Source organism: Eurosta solidaginis, chromosome 1 (genome assembly GCF_040869045.1).
Source record: "Eurosta solidaginis isolate ZX-2024a chromosome 1, ASM4086904v1, whole genome shotgun sequence".
NCBI classification, from domain to species: Eukaryota; Metazoa; Arthropoda; class Insecta; order Diptera; family Tephritidae; genus Eurosta; species Eurosta solidaginis.
This window is the reverse complement of record NC_090319.1, coordinates 338,580,195-338,602,421: the sequence shown is the minus strand read 5'-3', so window position 1 is coordinate 338,602,421 and position 22,227 is coordinate 338,580,195. Positions and strand designations below refer to the sequence as shown.

At 34.0% G+C, this 22,227-nt stretch overlaps 1 protein-coding gene across 9 annotated transcripts in view; it reads right to left on the bottom strand.

Annotated features, from left to right (window-relative positions):
* Window positions 1–22,227, bottom strand: part of LOC137237929 (uncharacterized) — a 636,630-nt gene that overhangs the window by 17,748 nt on the left and 596,655 nt on the right. For 6 of the 9 annotated variants that reach the window (XR_010949056.1, XM_067762311.1, XM_067762314.1 and 3 more), the window contains one exon: window positions 7,453–7,632. Coding sequence is in view for 6 of the 9 variants with exons in the window: in XM_067762311.1 (XP_067618412.1) it covers window positions 7,453–7,632 (180 nt within the window). In the remaining 3 variants the exon portion in view is untranslated. Of the gene's footprint in view, window positions 1–3,983; window positions 4,143–7,452; window positions 7,633–18,104; window positions 18,408–22,227 lie in introns of those variants that run through there. The other 3 variants (XR_010949055.1, XM_067762312.1, XR_010949057.1) reach the window with 2 other exon arrangements.

The window sequence follows — 22,227 nt, the reverse complement described above, 5'->3', positions numbered from 1 at the left end:
CGCTTTAAAGCTAGTAATCATTTTTATGTAAATAACATCAAATATATGTTAAATATGAAAAATAAAAGCCCACACTGTCGAATTTTGAACTAGAAAAAATCAAGTAGCCTTAGATTTAATACTTCAGGTCTAGTTCTGAACCAGACATTTTCTATCACAATTTGATTCAATATTCTACTACTAATGGCTCAATTTTTACGTGCGACTGATCGGTAGATCATCAGTGCTGACCAGTAACTGATTTTTGGGTGTTTCTCTTGAACAAAGCAAAATGCCAATTTTTTTGCATTCATATAGATAGCTACCTACATTTAGGCTAGTCCACAATTTTATTCAAGGTTCTACCATTATCGGCTAAGGCGCTACGTGGGTTAATCGGTTTATCGACAACTATTGTTAATTTGTGTATGTCGCTTGAACCAAGCCAGTATTTGTTATTGGAATACATATACGTACCCAGTTATAAATTAGTTCACAATTGTATATAAAGTTCCATAACTAACCCTTCAAATCAAAACTGAGAAGCTATCGGATACACAAATGACCCAGCACTTATATTTCCCTATAACTTTTGAGCAAAGCAAGATTTTTAACTCTTGTTTTGCATTATATGGCCACCAACCTGTAGATGCTGGATCATTTGTGTACCAATAAATTTCCATTTTCGCCTTGTAGGGTTGATGATGGAACTTTTTTTTAATTGTGGTTTAATCTACATTAAAGTATGCGTACATAGTAATAATAGGAAATCAATTTAACTTAAAGTAAACAAAAGGTGCTCGGTCTATAAAAATGGATAAAAATGATGCGCTAAGGATTGATACTTCAAGCATACAAAAAAGTGAAAGATGCATAAGGCTTATGTGGTTTGAAGATGGTGGGCCATATATTAATCTGTGGTAGATAACTTCTCGATTTTCTCTCTATCGAATATACTATCAACAAATTTCTATTTAAATATAATGCCACTTTAAAGGCAGACGTTCTTGGCCTGTATAACAATACGATGTACTTCCTGTTATGAAACAAATAATCGGCCACATGACTGTTGAATGATACAAATGCAATGGTTCCAATGACTATGCAGATTCAGGAGAAAACATTAACAACAAAAACAAGTAAGGAAGGTTAAGTTCGGGTGTAACCGAACATTACATACTCAGTTGAGAGCTATGGTGACAAAATAAGGGAAAATAACCATGTAGGGAAACCCTGGAATGTGTTTGTATGACATGTGTATCAAATGAAAGGCATTAAAGAGTATTTTATGAGGGAGTGGGCCATAGTTCTATAGGTGGACGCCATTTAGGGATATCGCCACAAAGGTGGATCAGGGTTGACTCTAGAATTTGTTTGTACGATATGGGTATCAAATGAAAGGTGTTAATGAGTATTTTAAAAGGGAGTAATCCTTAGTTCCATAGGTGGACGCCGTTTCGAGATATCGCCATAAAGGTGGACCAGGAGTGACCCTAGAATTTGTTTGTACGATATGGGTATCAAATTAAAGGTATTAATGAGGGTTTTAAAAGGGAGTGGGTCTTAGTTCTATAGGTGGACGCCTTTTCGAGATATCGCCATAAAGGTGGACCAGGGGTGACTCTAGAATGCGTTTGTACAATATGGGTATCAAACGAAAGGTGTAATTGAGTATTTTAAAAGGGAGTGGGCCTTAGTTCTATAGGTGGACGCCGTTTCGAAATATCGCATAAAGGTGGACCAGGGGTGACTCTAGAATGTGTTTGTACGATATGGGTATCAAATTAAAGGTATTAATGCGGGTTTTAACAGGGAGTGGTGGTAGTTGTATAGGTGGTCGCCTTTTCGAGATATCGCCATAAAGGTGGACCGGGGCTAACTCTAGAATACGTTTGTATAATATGGGTATCAAACGAAAGGTGTTAATGAGTATTTTAAAAGGGAGTGGGCCTTAGTTCTATAGGTGGTCGCCTTTTCGAGATATCGCCATAAAGGTGGACCAGGGGTGACTCTAGAATATATTTGTATGATATGGGTATCAAATGAAAGGTGTTAATGAGTATTTTAAAAGGGCGTGGGGCTTAGTTCTATAGGTGGACGCCTTTTCAAGATATCGCCATAAAGGTGGACCAGGGGTGATTCTAGAATATGTTTGTACGATATGGGTATCAAATTAAAGGTATTAATGAGGGTTTTAAAAGGGAGTGGGTCTTAGTTCTATAGGTGGAAGCTTTTTCGAGATATCGCCATAAAGGTGGACCAGGGGTGACTCTAGAATGTGTTTGTACGATATTGGTATCAAATTAAAGGTATTAATGAGAGTTTTAAAAGGGAGTGGTGGTAGTTGTATATGTAAAGGCGTTTTCCAGATATCGACCAAAATATGGACCAGGGTGACCCAGAACATCATCTGTTGGATACCGCTAATTTATTTATATATGTAATACCTGCAAAGATTTCAAGGGTTTTTTATTTCGCCCTGCATAACTTTTTCATTTTCTTCTACTTAATATGGTAGGTGTCACAACCATTTTACAAAGTTTTTTCCAAAGTTATATTTCGCGTCAATAAACCAATCCAATTACCATGTTTCATCCCTTTTTTCGTATTTGGTATAGAATTATGGCATTTTTTTAAATTTTTCGTAATTTTCGATATCGAAAAAGTGGGCGTGGTCATAGTCGGATTTCGTTCATTTTTTATACCAAGATAAAGTGCGTTCAGATAAGTACGTGAACTAAGTTTAGTACAGATATGTTGATTTTTGCTGTAGTTATCGTGTTAACGGCCATGCGGAAGGACAGACGGACGACTGTGTATAAAAAATGGGCGTGGCTTCAACCGATTTCGCCCATTTTCCCAGAAAGCAGTTAGCGTCATAAAATCTATGCCCCTACCAAATTTGAAAAGGATTGGTAAATTTTTGTTCGACTTACGGCATTAAAAGTATCCTAGACAAATTAAATGAAAAAGGGCGGAGCCACGCCCATTTTGAAATTTTCTTTTGTTTTTGTATTTTGTTGCACCATATCATTACTGGAGTTGAATGTCGACATAATTTACTTATATACTGTAAAGATATTAAATTTTTTGTTAAAATTTTACTTTAAAAAAAATTTTTTTTAAGTGGGCGTGGTCCTTCTCCAATTTCGCTAATTTTTATTAAGCGTACATATAGTAATAGGAGTAACGTTCCTGCCAAATTTCATCATGATATCTGCAACGACTACCAAATTACAGCTTGCAAAAATTTTAGATTACCTTCTTTTAAAAGTGGGCGGTGCCACGCCCATTGTCCAAAATTTTACTAATTTTCTATTCTGCGTCATAAGTTCAACTTACCTACCAAATTTCATCGCTTTATCTGTCTTTGGTAATGAATTATTGCACTTTTTCGGTTTTTAGAAATTTTCGATATCGAAAAAGTTGGCCTGGTTATAGTCCGATATCGTTCATTTTAAATAGCGATCTGAGATGAGTGCTCAGGAACCTACATACCAAATTTCATCAAGATACCTCAAAATTTACTCAAGTTATCGTGTTAACGGACGGACGGACGGACGGACATGGCTCAATCAAATTTTTTTTCGATCCTGATGATTTTGATATATGGAAGTCTATATCTATCTCGATTCCTTTATACCTGTACAAGCAACCGTTATGCAATCAAACTTAATATACTCTGTGAGCTCTGCTCAACTGAGTATAAAAATTAAAACTAGAAATTCAAAGAAGAATCACCATCTTCAACAAGTGCTACTTTATACTCCATATCTTCCTCTGATGTATCTCTCCGATTCGTATAATTTATAAGAGAACATTTTAGTTCAAAGACCGAAGGCCAGCTTTTGATAGTATTTCGTTCTCAAGGTGTACTCAAAACTTTTTGAAGATTGCTTTCATACTAGTTTTGAAGGAATGTTAAAACTCGTTCGCATTAATAGTGAAGAAGTAATAATACAAACCACTAGTTTTCCAATGCGTGAATAAATAAAAACGCAAAGTTTTGTATAATCACTGAATCTATTTTGCTTCTAATTTGCCTGTCGTCACAGGCACATATGTACATTATAATCATTTTCAAATGTTATCCAACTTTATATATGTATATGACTTAACTAATAGGTATGTATATGTTGATTATTGTTAAAACCTTTTAAAAACTGAAAATACACAAAATTAAGTAAATTAAAGTAAATTTACGTGAAAATTATAAATTAAAAATAGGGGGATTCGCTAAGTGTTGCAAGATAGATGAAGTGCACGAATAGTGTTAATCGTATTACAAATGACAGTAACAAGCAATCAGCTATTCGCATGCCACTAACTTCTACTGGACTCGCGCGACTTATATCATTTACACCCTCTATGTGCCACTGAAAACATCAGAGTGCGGCGGAAAATGGTGGGATGTATAAACTTGTACTTTTTGTGGGCAAAAAGAGAGTGCCATAGCGTTGTATTTTATATTTCTTACAATTCCACGATAATACTGACAGTTTTACAAATAATAATATGTGCACGTGGGGTTTAGCGAATCCCCATGATATTTATTAAAAAAATAAAGTTATTTTTAAAAAAATAATGTTATTGTAAATAAAACAGTCCAAAGTTGATGGGAATCGTATCGATCTTAATGATATTGATTAAATGAAGAGAAATATGATTACAAAAAACAAACGAAACAAAAACAGTTGTATTCGGTATCCATTTCAAAAGTCTATATATCGATCATGCAATCGTTTCGATAAGATATCTTCTACTAAGCGAGAAAAAGAAAACAATTAAAATTTTTCAGCAACATATAACAAGGCAAGGTATTTGACCCCATAGTACCGATGCTTAACTTCCACAAGCTGATTAGCTCTGTGATTCCAAAATGGTTCCAAAAATAGTCCCTGCATAGTTCCAAACTCACACAACATTAAATCGAATCAAAATCTGACGCTATCTGAAGGGCGCCACCAAAGTATCGCCGAATTTCTTAAACACTCATCTATATGAAATATATGCCAAATATCATTTTTCTAAGTCAAATGGACGCACAGTTAAAGCAATTTAGGAAAATAGTATTTTTGACGGAAATTTTACATGAAATATGGTTTATTGATTATTTTCTGTGTAGTTTGAGTAGTATGGAAAAGGCGGTTCTACCCCAAATGGTGAAAGGAAAAATGTGACAGGAAAAGTATATACATACTGGCATACATATATGTAAGGGCAAAACAGCAAATGTGTGTGTGTGTGTGCGTGTGAACTTTGTGAACCCAGCAAGAAATCGAGCGACTGATCAGTATCAGATCCGTATCTGATCAGGCTGATCAGTATCGTTCACACGCACACACACACGCACACACATTTGCGTTCTTGCGGTTACATGTATGTATGTCAGTATGTATATACTTTTCCTTTCACATTTTTCCTTTCACCATTTGGGCTAGAACCGCCTTTTCCATACTACTAGTTTGGAATAAACCGATCTCTATACTGTATTAACAGTGCGGCGACCCAGTAAAAGTATTAAGCCTCGCCAAAAATTTCAGCAGACCTCTGCCACCCACTTCAGGCCAGAATAATCTCGCTACGCTGCAGAAGGAAGCGAGTGATAAACATTTGCTTAGATGACCCGAGCCCCATATGTACAGAAGCAGATCACAGGAGGCTAGCGGAGCTCTAAAATACCCACAATTTTCGACGTCCTTATACAGTTGGATCCATTCAGGTTAAGAGATCCATGTTACATTTGCTGTGAGTTTATTATGGCCAGTGACTTAGATGATCATAGTCCTAAAATATGTCGATATAATCGCAAGTGAATTGATAAACTACAACTCCTCGCTTGAAAGCACTACAGTGGTGGGCAGAGCATAGATACTCAGTGGGTTATCTAAATAGATGTTGTTGTTCTTGTTGTAGCCAAAAAAATCCTCCCCGAAGGTTAGGAGAATGTTGCGGATGTGAATAGTCCTTCGCATATGAATGCGGTATTCTGGCTTAATACTACCTTCTGGTGCTATCCCGACTGCATCAGGAAAGATTGTTTTACCACTGTGAACTATGGGTACTCGGATCTTAGTCGATTTGGACAGATGTGAATCCGGTACCAGCATCTTCTGGTACTAGCCCGACTGCTTTGGAAACGATTTTTAAAGCCACTTAACCTGCTGAGGCTTATCAGATTTTAAAGTCTCTAAGCGTAGTAGCACTTGGTGTCATCCTTCCCTCTTAATCGCAGCAAGTTTCCCTTTGCAAAGGCTACAATAATCGGACAGCTTAATCTCTCAACCACCAATCTTTTCTTCCTACTTTGATCCATTTGTGAACATATAACTCTCTCACAGTCACAGGTGGCTTCCTCTCTCTATTCTTCGTTTGATAAAATTACTGTGTTAACTGTGCTTGTACATGGGGTAGTTATCAGTATACAATAGTCTCATGTCTGTCATAAAGGTTATGTTGGTAAGAAAGATGAAACAGCCGAAGTCAAAAAGCATATATAGCAAAGCCTGATCAATGAATGGCCCTCATTCGCCGTTCTCTTTATTCAACGGATGATACCAGTCAGGATTGTACGTTGTGCAGATAATATCAACAGCGCTAACATTTCCCAATTGCCAGCGGATTAAGGGGCTTTGGATATTAGGCCGAAAAGGAATGCCTGCGATCAAAATTTTACTGCCCAAGGTTTCTGGGAGTATGGGTGCAATATCAACTATATCTACAAATTATTCGTGGTATGTTTTTATCACTACCATAACAACAAAAACAACAACCAATAACAATTTTGTTTATACTATTCGATTCCTAATCTGCGATTTTTCATTTTTGCTACACTTACTGGTGACAGATGACCACTGCGATTCAGTATGAGTCATAATTAGTTAGATTTTTCCGGAAATCAATCCCTCTCTAGTTGCTTAACAATTCTGGGCACAAAACAATTAAATAAGCTCCACCTCTCTATTTGAAATTTTAGTCAGCAGATTTTTGAAAATGATTCTGACCCAGCACCGTGATCTATTTATTTTCCGAAAGTTACGGAATGTTTGATATCGAAAGAAAGATCCGAGAGGATCTGATGAAAACCATGAAAATTCATAAAATTATTGTTTCTTTTAAGAAAGATCTTCGGGAAGAGAGGGTTGGAAGCTACACCCAGTCATTACATTGTTCTCAAATTGAAAGTTTCCATATCCAATTAATCCTCATAACGCAACGGGATCCTCCATCTTGCTTTCCTGCCACCAAGATTTGTAGACGATTTTTGAAAACTTTTAGTTCCCATAATGAAATTTGTGGAACTGAGACCGCAACATGGAAACGACGAAAAAAAAACAAAGAACTTGAAAAAATTGAAAAACTGTTTCAAGCTTAATCGAATGCATGCTGCCTGATTCCCATCACCTTGTATTCACTTTCAAATTTGTTGTAATATATATATTATAGTAGATAGTATCAATATATGTATCTTACCTGTTGCGCTGGTTTGTGAATCATAATGAGCATTACGATGCAAACCAAGTTGACGTATATGCGCTCTACGTTTTCTTCTGGAGTGATAAAGTGTGCATAGGAGACAGATTAGGAACGAGACGACGATTAGTGTTATTATAATTAGAACGCCGTGATCCTCCTCGGGCGCTTGTGCGGTACCTTCGTTAGCACAATTTTTTATTACACCAACAATTCAAGAACATTTTACATGTAGGCCATTTGAAGTATTCAGGAATGCGTTGCATATAGTTTTTGTTTGACATAAAAAACAAGTTATACAAAAATTGTAATTTGTAAATATGTGATATATTTTACATTGTAAATACATAGATACATATTACTATTGACATGTTTTTATAATTTATAACTCTACTATACATATTTTCAATTAAAAATAAATAAAATATAAATATTGCATTATTTTTTTTTTTTCACTTAATTTAAGTAAAATTACAAGTGTATGTACAGCATTGTGTGTGTATGTGCAACTATTTATGTTTATTTACTTAATTATTTATTTGGGTAATTCCATTTATTTATTGTATTTACTATTATTTTTTTGAGCTTTTTAAGAAATAAAAAAAAAATAAAAATATGTTTATAAGTTTAAGGAAAATATTTCAAATATGTATGAGTGCAAACTAAAGCTTAGTATCCACATCTAATGCTCATTTGGAATAAGTACATATTTCTTGCGAATGTCTTTTTGTAAAAATTATTAAGAATCGGAACGAAAAAAGACACTGAAGATGGCACAACGCCAAAAACCGTCGGTTTGCGAATCAAATTTGGCAAGAGATGACGCAAAATCGTTTCAATATACATAAATTGGCTTTTGAGCTCATCACTTTTTCCTCACGGAATAAGACCTTACCGCGATTTTTTAGCAACCAACAGAAACAACTGTATAGTTTCAATTGAAAGACTTGTATTAAAAATTCCCAAATTTGATACCAGACATGCCAATATGGGTATCAAATCAAAGTTAATTTACGTCGTAGGTCAATAAAAACATAACTCAGTCCCTTATTAGAAATATTAATTTTTATATGCGATATTATCTCGAAAGCTACTCAAACCGACTAAATTTTCGGCTTGGGTAATATGCATAGATAATCACTTGCGTGATTTTTATTTGAACGAATCGAAAAATAAAACGTACACATTTTTTAATTGAAAATTGTTTCAAATCAATGATATTTTTTATTTTTTATTTCATTCGGCATCCAAATAAAAAATACTTTTATTTGTTGTTTGATTCTTCAACCGAATGAAAGATACTTTTTAATTTTTATTTAATTCGGCATCCAAATCGAAGATACTTCTTATTTTGTCTGACATCGGCACATCGGCTTTATCCGAAAACGTCGACTGTTTTTTTTGTAGGTGCTTTTACTTCACCTTCATGTCATGATTCCTGATGACGTTTCGTATGCGAATTCGAGCTGCGACCTTTTTCTCTCTCCTGTACCCTGATCTCCCTTCTACTCTCAGCTCCTATTGGTGCCCCTTTCCTCTTTCATTCAGGGCCAAGTTTCTGATGGAACAGAGGCTGAAGCCTCATTTTTTATTTTATCGAATATGGAGCATCTATGTTTTTATATAGAACTCAATAAAACCTGTAAAAACCGAGTGTTGTCTGAACCATGCTCATTAAGCCATTCGTTATACATACTTTTCCTTTTAAATATCAAGTTTGCTGGGCGGAATATAATAAGTTGTTTCCTTAAAATTAGCTGAGCTAAATTTAACTTAAATTGGATCTCGCTTAGAACTTCCACATTGCGTTTGAAAATTTGTAAACCAAATATATGAGGATGGAACAGTTTATATAAATAAAAATTAAAAACGTCAGTACTTTAATCACATACTACGTTAAAAAACTCAGAGAATTTGATTATAAAGGCAAAAATAAGAAACACTTTTTTTCGGATAAAAAAAGGTATCCTCTTAGTAGAAATCAAAACACTTCAACTGGGTATACGAACACAATTTTGTTCCTTTCGACAGCCTCCTACTGCGCCAAATGATGAGTTGTGGCTTCTCATATATGAACTAATAATTCTATTCAATAGGGTATGTATAAAATGGCCAGTCTTCTGTGTATGTTGCTTTTCCATTACGAAAAGTTCTACGCAGGGACGGAAAATAATAATTTTTTTTTCGGAGTCGAAAAAGTCCTGGTCAAAAAATTGTCCTAGGTGAAGGTTTGAGTTCCCCAGGTATCCCTATAGCAATATCATGTCGAATCATGCATCCTTTTTATTTTTCGAACTTTTTCCATAAAAGTCCACATATAAAAGTAAAATCTGTATTTTTATTTTTTTAGTCCGATTGAACTAGTTAAACTCGGACTTTTAAAAATAAAAGTCCGGTAATAAAAGTTAAATCCGGATTTTTTTTTTTTAAGGCCAAAATAAAAGTCCGGCTTGATAACAAAGAAACGGCTTGTCCGAATAAAAAATTTGTTTGTTTCTTTTTTATCAAGCGGGACGTTTATTTTGGCCTGGAAAAATAAAAGTCCGGATTTAACTTTTATTTCCGGAATTTTATTTTTAAAAGTCCGAGTTTAACTAGTTCTATCGGACTCAAAAAATAAAAATCCGAAAATAATTTTTATCTTGATCCAAATATATTAAAAGTCCAAAATTCATAGTTTTGCAAGGAATTATATTATAAGAGGCCTGGTTCCACGTGACCTGTTAGAGGCAGATTGAGGTGTAGAACCAAGAGTTTAAAACTCAACACCAAGCTATAGCATACATCCAATGTGCCAATTTTTGGAACGTGAACAACTTCAGCCTTGATTTCTTTTAAATATTTATTTTTTTTTTTATTTATTTATTTAGTCTAGTAACAAATGTTTAATACAGACACTTATGACTAAATTACAGAGACCAGCTTATATTAAGCAATGGAGAACATTAACAAGAAGAATTTATATTATTACAGATTAAGTAATTTTTTAGTTTAAGTTGAAAAGCGTATTTTGAGTCGGAGAAATCAATATCCAAAACACTAGAGAAGCAATTAATTTCTGATAGGGCTCTGTTAATAGGCGCTTTTGAGTTATAAACAGTTCTACTCAGCCCTATGAAAAAGATTTCAAAGTGGCGGAGGTTTCTACAGGGAGTATTTAAGCATAGTCTTTCAAGAAGCAGCGCGCAGTCAATTTTGCCCGTGAAAAGATCGAAAATGAACAACGAGGCCAAAAGAATTCTGCGATTGTTAAGGGATAATAAGGATATTAGTTGGCATCGAGACTCATAAGACGGGATCGGTTCAGAGAAACGTAATGAAATAAGCGCGAAGCGCATAAAGATTTTTTGAACCCGCTCCAGGCGGTTGATGTGAACTGTGTGGTAGGGCCGCCAAATGAAAGCCGCATACTCAAGTTTGGACCGCACAAAGGACGTATATAAAACTTTGAGTGTGTAGGGGTCAGAGAAGTTTGCGGAATGGCGTCTGACAAAAGCAAGCATTGAAAGCGCCTTAGAAATTGTGAAGCTGACGTGAGTGTTAAAATTAAACTTTGAGTCGAAGTATACCCCCAAGTCTTTAACTTCAAGATTCGTTCGAAGAAAGGTTTCTGCAATATGATAGGAGGTATGAAGTGGCCTCAGCATTTTACCATACGTCACAGTGTGGCACTTACTTATATTAAGGAAAAGACGGTTCTTAACACACCAGATATAAAGCTTATTAATCTCAGATTGAAGAACAACGACATCATTATAACAACTGATCTCAGAATAGATCTTGAGATCATCAGCATAAAGCAGAAATTTGGTAGATGAGAAGCAAGAGCTAATGTCATTAATGAACAAGATAAATAGTAAAGGGCCCAGAATACTGCCCTGGGGCACTCCAGAGGTGGCCCAAAATGGTTTCGAATAAACACCGTCAATATTTACAACATTACTTCTGTTGTGCAGGTAAGATTTAATCCACTGTAGGAACGTAGAGTGGAACCCATAACAAGCTAATTTCGCAATTAAAATTTTATGAGAAATTTTATCGAATGCTTTGGAGAAGTCAAGGTATATTGTATCAACCTGAAAACCCCGCCTAAATGCCGCGTAGCAATCCTCAGAAAAGACAGCGAGGTTCGTTAATGTGGATCTGGCCGGAACAAAACCATGTTGATTGGCGCAAATCAGGTGTTTAATGCTAAAGTAAAGCTTGTCATTGACAACACATTCAAATAGCTTCGAAGTTGTAGACAATTTGGAAATAGGCCTGTAATTAGAACAGTTACTTTTGTTGCCAGACTTAAAAATGGGAGTGACGGATGCTTGTTTCCAGTCATCAATAAAAATACCCGATTCCAATGATTTATTGAATATAATCATTAAGGGTCGTACTAGAGAAGGACAATTTTTCAATAGAATAACTGAAAGATTATCAATATCAGTTCTGGAGGAATTTTTAAGTTTTATAATCCCCTCAATTATGTCTGCCTCAGTGAGAGTAAGTGACCCAAAATTATTAGCAGAGGGAGACTTAATTAACTTGTGTATGTTATCTGTATCTTCCACAGTTAAATCATTATCTGTGATAAAATTCGCCGAGAAGAAGTCAGCAAAGAGATTAGCAGCATCATTAACAGAGTTGGCAGTAATATTATTGTAGGTTACTGATTTCGGTATGCTAGATACGCTCTTCATGGAGTTAATGTAATTCCAAAAGTTCTTCGGATTGCTCTTGATGTTTACCTCAAAATTTCTGACGTACTTAGCATATAAAGACTTATTAAGATTGTTAAATTTTTTCTTATAAACAATAAACAAATCATAAAATCGACGATGATTAGTAAACTTATATTTTTTAAAGAACTTGTTTCTCAAATTTTTTAGATGTTTGAGCGCACTATTGTGCCAGGGAGATTTGTAAATTTTATTTTTATATATCGGCACGATTTTTTCGCAAATCTTATGAATTTCATTTTTAAATACATTGAAAGACTTTCCAACTTCACTTTCGCCAAGCATAGCATCCCAATCAACTCCACGTAAAGCAGAATTTAAACGATTAAAATCACATCTTCGAAAATTGAACGATTTTTTCATATTTGATGTAGGAATACAGAAATACTCAAAGAACTGAATTTCAAGCTTTAAGGGCAGGTGATGCAAGTTTGGTGGCGAAATTGAAGACGCAGGTTCCGAGATAACAAAACTAATATTATTAGTTACAAAAATTAAATTAAGAGTGCGATGTAAAGAATTATGGAAACTGTTAATTTGAGATAAACCAACCCCTCCACAATTATCAATAAGATACGATTCATAAGAGCTGTTAATATTAGTAGGAGTTAAATAGAGATTGTTTTCAAGAGAGATCCAGCTAACATTACTTAAATTAAAATCCCCCAGAACACATAGCTGCGTTTCTCCTGAACTTCGCTTAAGATTTAAGATATTATTTACATGAGCCTTATAAATACTTTCTGGGCTGGACGGCGGAATGTATGAAGCACAAATGAACAGTTGGCCCAGAGAGCCATGAATCCGCACACAAAGTTGATCAAGAAGCGTGTCACTAACAGTTAAAGAAATAAGCGAGGCCTGGAGACCGACCCGGGCGGCAATCAGCACACCACCTCCTCTATTTAGGCCAGTCTTTGTTGCATATCTATCCTTACGGAAAACATGATAAAGCTTAGGATCAAAAAATTCAGCATCTAAGAAATTACTATTCAGCCAAGTCTCAATGATGACTCCAGTAAAGAACTAAATAGGCGCACATTTTCGGTCTTGCTTCTAAGGCCAGAAACATTTTGAGAAAAGATATTGATATATTTGCATGGCATGTGATTGACACTATGAACTAAGTCCGCTGTTGTAGTTTTGCGTCCTTTTGAAAAAATGTCATACTCAATATGAAAATGAATCTTAATTAAGCTCTATTTCTCGAATAAATGCATTAATATCCCCTGAGATATTTGTCTAGTTGAAAAGCGCTATAAGTTGGGGTGTTAGGGCGATAGGAGATATTAAACTGTTTTCAGTTTTCGTAGTTCCGTACAAAAACAGGCATCTTTTTGGGTAGTACGAAAGTGGCGTGTTCTTGTATTTTGAATGTCGATAACCTCGCAAAATCTCAATCCTAATAGAATTTTTCTGATTTTTACCTAGGTCTGATCAGCCTAGCCAAGCTACTAAACATAATCGGCTCGTAAGCGCCTAAAATTTATTTAGTTAAGGGGGATCGATCAGAGGTGAGAGAGTTCGCCAAGAAACATATGCTATAGTGGTCCTATCCGGTCGGTTCCGACACAGTTTTAATCAGAAAGCAATTTATGTAAATAAATCCGCTCAGGGCTAAATCAATTCAAATCATCATCTTGATCATGTTCGTCGATCTGTGGGTGGCTGAAAAACCAAACTACAAATAAAAATTACCCTTGGTATGTTGATTTTACTGGTGTTATTTCTTTCGGGAAAAATCGCAAAACAGTCCGCCCTAAAATTATCCCAATGTTTCTTTTGGCTGATTGCGTTACTGTTGGCAGCTTTGTTGTTTACATCATAATCGCAGTTAGGGTATAAAATTGATATTTTTTTGCAAGAATTTTGTATGTAATTTTTCTTAAACACAAATTCACTTGAGTGTTTCTTGATCAATACATTTTATTTTTCTTTAAACCTGAATACTAAGCTTAAGAAGATATGTAAGTGCGACGGGATCAGCATAAATTGTTAAAAACTTTTGATGAATGAAATAGTTAGTGCAGTAGTGCCGAATGACATAGAACTTTGTACGTGGCTATTCCTCAGAGCTGGTTGTGAAAGATAACTTAAATGCGTATATTAAGAATCGCCAACATTATCAATACTTAACAAACTTTCTTTTCTATAAAATAGGAATGATATTTTGCCATTGGAATTTTTTTCCACAAAACAATCAGATTTTTTTCTATAATTAAGGAAATATGTTTTATAAACATTGAAAATTTCTCCTTTATTGAAAGAATCGTAAACTAAATTTTTGAAAAAATATCTAAGGCGGAAAATGATTCCCATTTTCCATGTTCTGAAGAAATTTTTTTAACGAACTGTTGTAAAGTTCTATGTCCTTCGTATTTTGAATTTGTGCATCGAACATACATACATACATTTATCCAGAAAATGTAAGTGCCAAATGAAAATGTAATTTTTAATGCTAGTTTCGGTAAGGCTCGTTTTCCAAAACGAGAAAACATACCCAGAACCTCAACTCTTTGTACATAAGAACTAGTTAAAAACGCACTTAACTAAAATTAAGTGGATAATTTCTCCTTAATTAGAAATTATATGTATTTTGTGAGTAACTTTAAGGGAAATGTAATAAAAAATAATGTTTTTTTTATTACGCGGTTAGAAATCTGAGCCTATATTGTAAACCCTTAATCGGATTAAGCACTTTTTGAAATATTTAACTACTTTATTTTTTTATTTTTCTAGATTTCACTTTAAGTTTAAAATATTAAGTTTGTTTTGAAATAAAACTAAAAAAGTTTCAAAATATACAAAAATAGAAACTTTTATACACGTCTGGTTTTGAAACATTTTATTTTACATATGAGGTATTGTGATATATTTTCTTACAAACATGAAGATTTTAATGTGAATACCAGTCAATAAATTTTCGCGTATATTTTAGCAAAAGAAAACATTTCCTAGACCCGTAACTTTCCCTTAACGCCATTACACCGTTAAAAATTTTTATATTTCTTTAAATATGTGATTTTCCAAAAATTTTATGAGTAAGCGTGAGTTAGAGTTTGCAAGAGCAGCCCCCAGAGCCCTTAAAAAAATTTCGTTAAGTATAAAAACAGATAAATATAAAAATATACAAAAACAATAAAAGAAAAAAGGAATCAACAAAAATTACGAAGAGCCAGCTTAATTTAAAAGCAATAATAAAGTTTTAAATGCATGCATTTAAATTTTAAAAGCATGTCCTTAGTATTTGACCTTAGTATTTGAGCAGTGCAAGTGTGATAAAGTGTCAGCTCTAATGATCTGAAAATTCGTGGATGACGACCCGATTATTCAGGTTTAAAAAAAAATAACGCACCCTTTACACATAAGTCGTATTCTTTTAATTATGGAATGCTTTAAAACGCGAGAAAGAAGTTTAATATCTATCAATCAAATTAAAATCAAAACCAGAATTGGTGTTAGTGCACTAAAACTCAGTAAAATAAGGGCTTCAGTGATTACTACTTGGAACATATTCATCCTCTATGGGTTCATTTTAGCAGTTCAACCACTATCACTAGACTCAAATAATAAATGGTGATAATTGCGCATGATGGATGGCGGAACCTTTCCAAGATTCTTGATTGCTTTTTACCAGCGCTTTTCACCCCGACAGTAGCTAAACAACCCAAACTATCCAAATCTTTGAAGTTATACTGATGTGAATATATACTATGGATCGCGAAGTAAATGATATAAGGGCCATTTCGATAGTTCAACCAATAATAATCCATTTAAAAAACTTGTGGTCTAGCATTATTGCACTGCAAACTTGCGTAGCATATTTTTTACAATAAACTAACAAAACCAGTACTTTTTTACACGTATATACGTCTACGTTTTCGGGTAAAAAAAAATGCTTGTCCTCAGTTAGATAATATTTAGGAGACCTATCTAGCGGCAGTGGTTAAATAACTAGCTAAAGAACATGTTGTACCGAAAAGCGGAGATACAAACCTCTGTGGTATATCTATGCATAACCTATAGCTGAATCGGTTGTGGTGAATAGTGGACACACACCATTTGTAGAGGTAATACATAGAGGTAGTGTAGAGGTGAAACAGAGACACATATTTCAGTTGCATCTGAGTATAATGCGTATTGAAATTTAGGAGTACTAATTTTCTGCGCAGCAATTTCAGAAGTGTAGATAAAGTTTAACGCTTAGCAGTCCTTATAAAATTTAAGCATATATGTATGTAGATGTAAAAAAAAACACAGCTAAAATATACGGGTATGCACTCATTCATCATTTACTGTGAAACTTCAATTATTTTAAATTTTTAAAATATTAAAGGCATGATTCAATCACAAGAGGTTTGCTCGACTGACAATTGTTTTTTTGAATATTGTAGCCCTTTTGCTCCCAAATAGAATTGACATCCGTTAACTGTGTTGTTCCTTTGCGATTTGTCGAAAAATATTAGTAGTAGAAAGAGGAAGCAAGCAGTTCACAAATAACCGTTGGCACTGAACTTCATAATTCCTAAGAAATTTTTTTAAATTTTATAATCAATTTGTTAATTCTGCCTAATAGATCATATATAATTTTATGAAAAGTACGCACACAAAGGAATCGTGTACTTTTGTAAACCTATGAACATACGAAACCTAAACCAATTCAAAATCCATCGTTAAATCGATCACGTACACATGTCATTAGTAAATAATTGAGATGCCATAACGAAATGTACTCATGTTAATTTATTCATTCCGTATGTTCGGAACATCCATCTCCATTTAAGAATTTGTGGAATCGGCTTATATTTGGAAGTATCAAACTAACGTGTTCCGAATATTCTAAAGTAACGGGTTATCCGGAACACTTCGATGAATACTTAACTTAAGATTTCCGAAATTTCAGAATAAAAGGTGAATACTCCCTGTGCAGCATGACCTCACAAAAGCTTAAGTCGTCCTATCTTAAAATATTTTTCAAAAATTTCCCATTTCAGGATTTGTCACAAAGATTGAAGAACGCCTCATCCCAGAATGCATTTCCCTAACTCCCTCGTATGTCAAAAAGCATTGAACTTATGCTCATATAGAGGGTTTCTGAAACAAAATTTGAGATAGTGTATTTTTGAAAAAAGTTCTAACGTATAACATTCTTCAAATAAGTTCTGAATAAATGACCAAACCAACATAACTCGCTTAACAATGCACGAAATATTTAGTAGAAAATTAATTATGTCCCCCAAAACCTGTTTGCATTTACAAATTTATTATCACTACTAATATACTAATAAAGTTACTTTTCTACTACAATTTCCGCTGAAGGTGTTTCATTATTTGCCGTTTTCCTTACTACGTAAAAGCAACCCGTCCAGATTTTTCATTTGGGAGTGTCATTGGAGAACATACCTCTAGTCATTGATTCATGATTCGACGTAGAATCTACAAAAATAATAAATCATACACCAAAAACGATTTTATTGAAAGGCATTGAAAAGCTTAAATTTTTCTAAGTAGAACCATATAGATGTATGTATGTATGCATATAAAATCGATAAATAATCTGGGTACGAAAAAGCTTATATGTTCTTCGAATAACAAGGAATCTGGAGAACTATGTATGTAACTTAACCGTAAACTTAAATTTAACTCTCACTGGAAAACTGGACACATGTACTTATAGCATCAGGCAATAAAAACACTCTCACTAAATATCACGAAAGCAGGGATGATGGTGTGGAATATTTATAAATGAATGACTTAAAATGGAAATGGCACTAACGGGTTATCATACATTTCTATGGATTTGTATATTTGTGTTTATATAGTTTTCTTCCTAATTATAGAAATCTGTTAGTATGTATTTAATAATGATCTAAAAAAGAATATGCTTAAAGATTTGTTTTAAAGTTGTAGTATTTGAAGACTCACGTGTTTCTGAATCAAAGACGTTTTATGTAAAAGCGATAAAATTTGCTTTCTTATAGACTTTTTGCAAATGTCAACAAGTTATACTCTAACCTTAAGTACATATTACGTTTTCGCTTTCATAGAGTAAAATTTGTGTTTATACTGATTAGGCAAGAAGTAAAAAGATATCGTTACGATATGACTTTGTAGAAAAGTCAGGTTATGGTGTCACAAGAAATTTTTAAAATTTTCTGAAACGCAAGACACCAATTGCTAAACCAATGATTTGTATTAATGATGGCATCAGAGGTGTATTTCCGTCGCCTGAGTGTATTAGTATGGAGGAAGGCATTAGAGACAGGAAGAAAAGTTGATAAAAATAAAAAGCAAGTAACATACAACAAAAATAAGTATGTATATATATATTTTTTTTTTTTCTCAAAGTGAAAGCGTAAGACAAAGAGGTTGATAAAATTGACATGAGCAAGAGAAGAAAGAGATGAACAAGAAATATAGGAAAATACCAAAAAGAAGAAAGACAGAAGTTTGAATGAGTAAAAACGATAGCAAAACTAAACACTTAGAATATTGAAAAATCTAGGATTACGGCTTAAGTTGCTTAGAAATAGATGTATAAATTTTTACTCGTATGATGATAAAAACTAAAAACAAAAATTATTTGTTAACCATAATAAATCAATTCAGTAACATTTTGCAGCGCTGACTGTAATAATATATTTTGGAATGATCAAATTCATTTTATATGTTTACAAATAAGATACGTTTATTTCCTTCTCTTTCTACCGCACTGCCGTTTGACACTGACCGAAGTGTCAACACAGTGTGGATAGTGGTTGAACCAGCTTTTGACACTGAACGAAGTGTCAAAACTACTGGGTTTGCTGCCATCGGAATCGATGCACGGATGTATTTATTAGCGGAATAAGGAGCGTAATTTCAGATAAGGGTTGCTGTGATGGTAAATTTTTTTGTACAAATTATTTATGAAATATGTGGCGCATCATATTAGGCCTACTGAAAATTTTACAAAATTTGTCGAGTAATAGAATATCCAAAGACGCATTAAGAATCCAAACACGGATGTAAAAATTTTTCATTCGTTGAAAAGTTATCCGCGAAAAACAGTACTATTGGTACTCCACACACTACTACACAGCAGGAACTACACTATTTTGTACCAAAGTAGTACAACGCTGCCGACAGCCTCCAAAAAACAGGAGATAGAACAAGCCAAGGCGAATATAGTACCAGGTGTTGTTATCCCAACATCTGATTGCCTCTTCTTGATTAATTTCCATACAACGCCTGGTACTACAATTAGTCAGTTAATCGAAATCAATGAAAATTTTCTTTTGATTTGGCATTCTTCTGCGCGGCGAATTGGTTGAATTCGCTTTGCCACCACCTGGTATGGATTCGCCTTTGAACAAGCATTATGGTCAGGTAAGCGCAGCTGTGATCGAACAGCTGATACATATCTTACTTGTAAAACTACACAATGATCAAATTTCTCTTCAAAATTTGATTCATTAAAAACATGGTTTATATTAAATTGCTTATATTTTACGAACTGACGTGTAGATATTGAAAAGGAAAATTTGAAAACATCAAAACGTGGAAAAATTCTAAGTGCACGTATTGCATTTTGATATGAAACTCCTCATATGATAGGGTGACTTTCGAAAAATGTGTTCTTTTGCATCGTTGAAGGCACTTTTATCCCAAGAGCTGGATTGGAAAATTTGTTAGAGCTTAAAAAAGGCTATTATTTCAGATCTATTTGCATTATAGTTATGAAAAGAGTCAGCACTCTAAGTACCGGGACATTTAGCTCCAGACAAAAAATGCACCATAAACAAAAATCGTCATTAATAAAAAATTCGTTAAATTAATTGAAAAAATTAAAAAACTTATGGCGAAAAAGCATTTTCATTTTCCTGCGCTAAAGTTTTTCTTTTGTGAAAGCAGACAGTACTCAAAATATTGATTAAGCTCGAACTGTGAAACAGGCCATTGAACTTTGTCGCAGGATTCTATTGCCAAATTATATAAATATTAGATGCAGGCTTTTAGAAATGAAAACACTGTGAAATGTAATAGATTGTCTAAGGGTTTATTTCGACTTACAGTACGTCTACTTTTTCCGACTAATCTATATAAAAATTATAATAGAAAATATCGACGTGCCATACGAAAAGAAACACTTTCAAAATTTTTTACAATGGTATCCAATGTGAAAAATGTGGAAGATATGCACTGAGTTCATAAAGTCAATTTTGAAAGAAATGTAGCATAAGTGTGCAATATTGATGAAAGTAAACGTTTAAAGGATGACAAGCATATTTTATGCATTCATGTATTACAAACCAAAAACAAGACAAATATCTCACTGGCTTTGGGCAATTCTACCTAATTCGTAATTAATTCATCTGGTAGTTAGTTAGCATGTAATGTAATAGGTTAAGCTTAAAATATATTTTTTATGATAAATTTTTTAATGCAATATTTTTAGTTTTTTTTAGAGAGAGTGGAGTGTTAACTTCTTCTATACATGAGGCTCTTCCCAATAAGTGACTTGGAAAACTTGACATCTTTAATATCCACGAAAGTTGGTGGGAATGCTACATTAACTGTGGAAAAGTAGTCTCGAAATTATTTACTTTGAGATTATTTTCGTTAAATATATATTTTGGTAAACTTAACGTGATTCTTGTAGTATTTTTTTGTGCTTGAAAAAAATGTAAAATTTTGTATTAAATTTTTGAAATTTTCTGCAAGTTTTGTTTTTTCTATGCGGGAAAGTAGTGCTTTTTTAGTGTTGCTCAAAAGCAAACCCATTTTATTCCCTCGATTCTTTTGAAAAACATACACATTTTATACTTTATAATATTTTGAATCACGATTGAAAAGTATTGCAAAGTTTACTAATGAACAACAAGTGGTTTTCACAATTTTTTGTTAAATAATTATTGGCCGAATTCTGTGTTTCGCCTAGTAATATTGTTTATTTGTTAACATATGAGTGATATCATAATTTGGTTTTCATATATCGACTGCTGAGTGAAATATTATTCTATCTTGGCTGCCGTTTCGAAAACACATTTGCTCAGCAAATTTTTGAGTTTGAGAGTTAGTTTCAAAAAACGCCCTTCTGAGCTTAAATTCAATATATTTTGACAAAATCTGGGGCGATTTTACAACAAATTCTTAAATACAATGTTTTTGGAAACAATCTCAGGGCGTTTTCGCACTGGCAGATGAGATAGGATGATGTTGCACTCCATCGCTTTGTCTTTCATTTTATTGGTATGATGGGTTACAGCCATGGCGCTACCATCTTATGATGTTATAAAGTACCGACTTTTGACTTTTGTGGTGAATATCTACATATTGTACCGGATTTTGGGGAATTCCTCATTATTCTGCAGCTTCTGTTATAGTTCGAATCGCTGAACTGTCAAATAAATAACTAAAATATTCAGTAGAGCTAAATGTTCGTTATTTACAACTCTACTGTAATAGTACTAGTACTTCACATACTAACTACTCGCGTACTTCACTTATAGCGTGTTAAGATCAAACTGATTACTTATCCCTCAGCTTGCGCTGCTTTTATACTCTCTATTGTCTCGTTCGCATATATATGCTAAGGTCTACCCTTTTTGCGAACAGCTGCTTTATTATTTCTTCTTGTATATCTGATATTCACGTTTGTCCTCTAGTTATATGCATGTGTATGTGTGAGTAATAGCTTCTGCTCTTAGCTGCTGCCTACATGTTTGTATGTGAAATATTCTCTTTTCTGCTAGCTGCACTGTTTACATACACATATGTGTGACTGCTTGCTTTACTGTTCTGAATTTATTTAGTAACAGCATAGTGATGTATGGAAATGCTAATGTTCGCCACAATATATATGGAAGTTACATCCCTTGAACTTGGTGGTAAAACATTCGCTGTCTCGCTTACAGTACCCAGCCCAGGAACCGAATTGCAGGCTGCCTTGTCAGATCTGGCCAGCATCAATGAAAAAACTACTTTGTCCCTCCTAAGATTGAATGTCTCTCACTCTCCAGGTGGGACTGTAATTAGACAGTATATCCCTAATACGGATAACCTATGG